The sequence below is a fragment of the Leuresthes tenuis genome, unplaced genomic scaffold (genome assembly GCF_036924035.1).
Source record: "Leuresthes tenuis unplaced genomic scaffold, fLeuTen1.0.hap1 SCAF_5, whole genome shotgun sequence".
In the NCBI taxonomy this organism is placed as follows: Eukaryota; Metazoa; Chordata; class Actinopteri; order Atheriniformes; family Atherinopsidae; genus Leuresthes; species Leuresthes tenuis.
This window is the reverse complement of record NW_027325359.1, coordinates 29,140,744-29,147,331: the sequence shown is the minus strand read 5'-3', so window position 1 is coordinate 29,147,331 and position 6,588 is coordinate 29,140,744. Positions and strand designations below refer to the sequence as shown.

The 6,588-nt window shown below is 37.3% G+C and overlaps 1 protein-coding gene across 1 annotated transcript; it reads right to left on the bottom strand.

Annotated features, from left to right (window-relative positions):
• Positions 1-168: 168 nt before the first annotated feature.
• Positions 169-6,537, bottom strand: arpin (actin related protein 2/3 complex inhibitor). Its single transcript, XM_072386588.1, has 6 exons — positions 6,337-6,537; positions 5,520-5,595; positions 4,070-4,202; positions 3,332-3,538; positions 1,660-1,826; positions 169-500 (listed from the first exon to the last, which is right to left on the bottom strand). The coding sequence occupies exons 1-6, from the start codon at positions 6,426-6,428 to the stop codon at positions 492-494; spliced, it is 684 nt and encodes a 227-aa protein (XP_072242689.1). The 5' UTR covers positions 6,429-6,537; the 3' UTR covers positions 169-491.
• Positions 6,538-6,588: the final 51 nt, after the last annotated feature.

The window sequence follows — 6,588 nt, the reverse complement described above, 5'->3', positions numbered from 1 at the left end:
CCCCCCCAAAACGCCTCATGTGGTCAGGGCAATTATTCTGTATATGTTAAAAGATACATAGAAAGATGAGGACCAGCTATTCCACTGTTAATACAGCAGCTGAGGTTGTTCCAGAGGTGAATCGATGATGAAAACTCAAAAGAAAAGCTTTATGACAGGAAGCAGGTGTTTGTTTCGAAAAGGCTTTAAATACAAAGTGTCTCCGATACAGAATGCAATATAAGTGTGTTGAAAAATTCATTTGTAACAGCAATTAAAAGCAGGACATAGTTGTGTTTGCAGGTATGTTGGGTAGTCCCATCTATTAAAATGAGTGGGTTCTATGTTAAATCATACAACAAGAGAAGAGCAGTGTTTCAGAGATGTAAGCATCCAGTCCAACATGCAGAGGTGGAGCAAGTTTCCAGCCCCGAGTTCCCGTATGTGAGACTGTTTAATGTCCACCATGGAGACTGGATCAGAGCCAAGAGTCTGATGAGAGAGACGGTTCCTCAATCGTCCTGAAGGAGAAAAAAAACAAGAAGCGTGTTTATAACAAATGAGGCAGCGACAGGTTCTGCTGTCCGTTCCAGTGCATTAATCAGTTTGTTCTCCATGTCACATCCATCAAGAAACTGGGAGAAAAACACTTCGAATTCAGTCTTCATTGACTGATATGCGGCAGCTGATCCTCATTTTGAATTGTTGCTGTTCAGCTGACTACTTATGGTGCCAAGAGGGAAAAGAATCGTGTGAGATAAAGGGTTCACAAATCATTGATCTCGAAGAAAGAGTCAAGGCGAGTAACTGAGGAGCTAAATACAGCGCTGGGGGTGTTCAAAGAATCAGACAGGTGCTATTTTATTTCCTAACAGAAAACTCACAAACCACATCTTAATGTTCGGACAGCTAAAAGAACAAAGAATGACTCCTTTCTGGACAGAAAGGCCCTGGGGAGGGGGTGGCACTATCATAAATTACAGGACCAAAATATCTGTGAATGTCTTTCCGTTTGCATCCACTGGTGAAATCTAAAAACACTGAACAGTGGGTTAAATAATGTGGTCCACAGAGACAAACTGGGAGACTTGTTTCCATCAACAGCCTGTCAGCAGTCTGACCGTTAACACACCGCCTACACCTTAACTGTGAGGGACTAAATAACTGAACAAACACTCTGATCTTCATGTAATTTCCTGCCAATTTTCTCACAAGTTCATAAAACTCACTATTATGAAGCCTTTGCCCATGTATTCATCACAGTTAATCATTATAGGACAGAAAAAGATGAGTCGCCACAGTTAAAAAGGACCTGCTTGTTCTATTTGGTGTTTTCAGGAAAAGGAAACACACCCAGTCACTTTATTTCTAAATTAGTTGGAAAAGTAATGGTGAGTATAACTATTTAGTATAATTATTTGATTGTCATAACAGCATGAAACACAAAACAATCAACAGCAGCCGAGAGCATAGATTTTATCCTACTATATCATAGCATGAAACTCGCATTTTCCTTATGATTGATACCTAATTGTATTATAATTTCTTGGAAATGTGCAGTCTGCAGCTCATATTTGGGAAATTACGAGGAAAGCTTTCAGATATTAGCAAGAAAATACAAGACTGCAAATTTCCAAGCCAGGAGACCCAGTTTTTATTTGGTATAGATTTGGCTCTCACCCATTCGTCTTCCTCTGCTCCCTCTCCTCCTCCTCCTCCAGGCTCCTGCGAGCTGCTGATGTCGGCCTTGTTGGCCATAATCTTGTCCGTCCATGAGGCTCCGGCTTTCTCATCTCCAGCAAAGTTACACTTTGTCACCGTCCCGCTGTCCACTTTGGCCAAAGAGACTAGAGGATAGGAAAGAAAGTAAGTTTTTTAAAGCAGCAAAATGACATCCAGAGGAGCTTAAATATCTTTATAGTATCAAAATATTTTCCTCATTGCATCATTATGACTCCTGGCTGAAATAATACTTTTTATAGTTTATAAAATTAACAAACGCCTCCTCCAATAAGATTAAGAGTAACTGGATCACCACTGCAACTGTTTATATAAAGGGGTTTCACAAGGTTATAAGAAAGGTTTTAACTAAGTTATATGAAAAGTTTTCACTAGGTTATATGAAAGGTTTCACTAGGTTATATGAAAAGTTTTCACTAGGTTATATGAAAGGTTTCACTAGGTTATATAAAAGGTTTCACTAGGTTATATGAAAGGTTTAACTAGTTTATATGAAAGGTTGTCACTAGTTTATATAAAAGGTTTTCACTAGGTTATATGAAGGGTTTTCACTAGGTTATATGAAAGGTTTTCATTAGGTTATATGAAAGGTTTTCACTAGGTTATATGAAGGGTTTTCACTAGTTTATATGAAAGGTTCTCACTAGGTTATATGAAAGGTTTCACTAGTTTATATGAAAGGTTTTCACTTGGTTAAATAAAAGGTTTTCACTAGGTTTTATGAAAGGTTTTCACTAGGTTATATGAAACGTTTTCAATAGATTATATGAAAGGTATATTTTATTGTGATTTATTATTTAGTTCTTTAATTCAATATTCTATAGTTATGGACTGTTTACTTTGTATTAATTTGCTGAAACACAAGAATTTCTTTAAATAAAGTGAACATTTTTTTATAGAGAAATTATGTAAATTAAGTTGTATTATGTTAGACAGATGGGTGTGTCTTAGAAATTTTCATAAAAAGATGTGTCTTGCTACAATAAACCTACCAGGATCCCTGGGTCAGACCAACTGGATAAGGTTTCAACCTCCTCACCAGCACGTTGTTAGCTGAAGCATCGATAACAGGAGATAACTTATTCTTTCACATCACCCTTGCCTTATGAAAGGACTTTTGCTCTCCACAACCTAATGAGCAACTAGCCGAGACTCATTTTCCTTCTGTCACGGTGCACAAAATATGCTAAAGAAGAATAGACATTTAGTGTTAGGCAGTGTGAAACACCTTTATGAAACACAGAGACACTATTCTAAAATTAAGCTTCAGTAAAATTGCTTAAAAAGAAGCTTTAAAAGTAGAAGTTTTATATCATTTTATATATTTTAGAGGTCAAATGATACAGTTTTCCCTTTTTTCCTTATTGTCAAATTAATTAAATTATTTTGTCTTGTTCTTAATGTTTTGTTTTACATTATAATCACAGGTAATTAAGATCATTATGTCAACAGAATAAAATCAGTTCTCAGCTAACGTCACAAATACAGAAACGTTCTTTCATGGTATCCCTGAAAAAGAGACTTTTTTTACCTTTATTAATATAGGTCACAAATGAACTTCATCCTAAAAATGTGTTTTTAGTAATTTTAACTTAAAGTAACGCAGACTCACATATGAAAGGACTGTTTCCTCTGGTCTTCAGTCGTACTTCCTGTCCTGTTTCCAGCTCCGTTTTGTCCATCTCTGACTCGGGGTACCAGAAGGCCCATGTCCCAGCAGGTCCGTGTTTGTCGGTCATCATAACCAGCTCAGCTTTGTTCACCGTGGCTGAAAGCTGCTCCTCAGACAGAAGGTCTGACTCCCCTTTAGCTTCCACCTCTTTAAAGACGAGACACACATTTAAGATGTAGAAGATCCTCACCCCACAGAATTAAGGGAATATCAGATGTATTTTCCTCATACTGGATGTTTCGTCCTACCTTTTGTTCCATGTTTGCATTATCTATAACTATCTAACTATCTATAGTTGAAGACTGAGAAACTCGTCCCTTTTCATGTAGAAGCTTCAGCAATAAACTCCATCTGAACACTTAAAAACTCTGGTCCACAGATTTATATATTTATTGGCAGATTTCACCTAAACAGGTGAAGTGATTTGCTCTACTTAAAAATGAAAATAAATGAAAACGTATGTCTCAACAAAGTGTGTATATGTGTTTTTTTTTAATCTAATTTAAATTTTTAGTTCATATTTCACAAATTCAACTTAAATAAGCTGAAGTTTAGGATTTATTTTGACCGCTCACTCTGGCAGACAGAATCAAAGTGACAAAACCCTCCAAAAAGAACATTTACAGAGGAGAGGAAAGATTCAAATGTCAACTCAGATGTTTGTTGTTGTCCACTCACTGTAGGAGGACATGAGGAAGCCAGTGTTGACCTTTTTGGTGTCACTGAAGTTCGGCTCGATCTCCTTCCCGCAGGCGTCAAACTTCCTCTGATGGATGCGGCCGGGTTTGATGTACAGCACGTAGAAACGGACCTGGGAGTGTTACGCGATGAAAGCAACAAAAACAAGTGGTAGTTTGAATTTTATCTGCCGGTGGTTATGTTAAGTGTGATATTTTCTAAATTTTTACTTCAGGCGGTGGTTTGTAACCTTTTTGCTATCAGACAGACATTCACAAAGTCCAAAAAAGTATTTTTCACACGGATTAAAAGTCTATGTTTACACCAGCTTAGTAAAGTTTCTGCAAGCAGCCTCTTCTCGAGACTTCAGGAAAGGTGTTGGACTAATCAACTCTGCCCACATCCAACATTTTTACGTTTATCAGTACGGGAGAAGGAGAAAGAAGCTTGCTACATCTAGGTCTTTAATTTGTAACAGCACTTTACTTTCTTGTCAGTGTTTCTATAAATCTAAAGGTTCTCAGTGAATAAAAATATTATACGATATGATACACTTTATTGTCCCCGTAGGGACTCCAAGTGCTGCGTATTTAGCCGCCATCACATTCATAAACGAGCAAAAAGGTAAAACAACAATAATAACAATCCACCGCACACAGAGGGCCATATTTACAGTTTCTATGTGGATGTTTTGCTGTTCACATTGGTGAAATATAATCTAATATCATTGCTCAAGCAGCATTTTTACACCACAACTCCATCCATCCATCCACTATCTTCTGCTTACCTGAGGTCGGGTCACGGCACTTTGAGTACCGATGTGTTTGGTTTTTAAAAGTGTTATAGAAAGAAACCTGACTTAAAGTCTAACACGGTCAATTGGGCAAAGGACAGTGGACAGAACAAATGCAAAAGCAGCAGAACAAGAGAGCTAATCAGTTACTTATTGATAAGAACCAAGAAGCCAACTCTGAATCTATCTATCTTCCTTATGTTTTTCTCTGAGCAATAAAATCCAATCAGATTTTTATTCTTGTCCCGTGTCTCTCTTTTTCCTCACTTCCTGAAACAACCTTGTCTTGGGTCATCGAGTTTTGTTCTTTCTTTTTTTAAACTTCATTTGTGATTTATTTACTGTGGCAAAAGTCGTTTTTTATTTAGTTGCAGGTGCATTTTGTGGTACCGTAAAGTCCTCAGCCTGCAGGTGCTCCAAAACAGCTTAGGCCCAAAAAATGTGCATAACAAAGGTTCTACTTCAGAATGAGTCAGAAACACATACATTTAAGGTTCACAAACTTCTAGAAATGTAGTGTTTCTTTAAAAGACTATACAACCCTTTCAAATAGAATAGACAGAACAGCTTTAGATACTCAGTTTCATGGTAAAAAAAAAAGCATAAATATATATTTTTTGTATTTTCCTGATGAGTAACTGGATTTTACAACTGTACCTTTTGACCGTTGGTGTCGCTGATTGAATGTCTGGAAACATCCAGCAGCTTTCCTTCCAGAAGGACTCCAGGACCGCTGTGTGAGAGAAGAAAAGACTTGGCTATATCAAATAATTCAATTGATACTTTTAGGAAAACAACAAACCCAACATTGCTCACACTTTCTCAGAAGGTGTTAGCTTGCAGTAACTGTAAATATAATTTATATTTTGGTTAAGATTAAATGGGAAATGGAGATTCAATCAACTGTAGAATCAGAGCTGTAGTAGCTTGTTTACACATGAATACAGTACACAGCCCGCAGTCATCTAAATTAATAACTTGATCCCTAAAATGTTGCAAAACTGTCAAACTATTTTTTTAACAGATGTGATGTGTGCATATGAGTTTTGTTTATCTAGGAAAATCTGAAATATTTAGTTTACACTAATAATTTAACATATTAATCAAATTATCTCGAGTAAAGAGACTTTTATCGCTTAATTGCTGAGGTCAGAAATTTCCCCATGTGAGTGTTGGGATCAGGTTCTGGCTTATTACAGCCAATGTCCTGATATTTAACGTGTTATGAAGTGTTTGTTGATGCTGAATTTCTGCAAAAGCTGCATGTTCCTGTAGGGTGAAATAGTGCCACAGTCCATCAATACTGTATCGAATACACCCGTAATATTTTTGCCTTCAAAATAACCCGTTAAAATGAGTAAAGTAGGCCGATTTGCTCTTTGTGGTGAGAAAAATGAAAATATGTCAGTTTTCCTCTGGGGTTTGGTAGGGCCTCCGCCTATCAGGGATAACCGCCCTAACTTTAAGCCCCTACCTTTCATACGTTGACGGTGACCACACACGGTCAAACTTCTCATTATGTACCGGTTTGTTTTGTAAAGACGTGTTGTGATAAATTCGGCTCATCTTTCAGAAAATGTTAACTTTTCTTTTCTTCCCTTCCCCGAGATTTCTCCTATTTCCAAAACTTCCTGTTCCGACATCTGCACGACAGAGAAGCGCTCGGTTTTTAACAGCGCATGTCCCGACGGCGGGGACAGCATTCTGTGAAGGTTAGGTTGAAAAA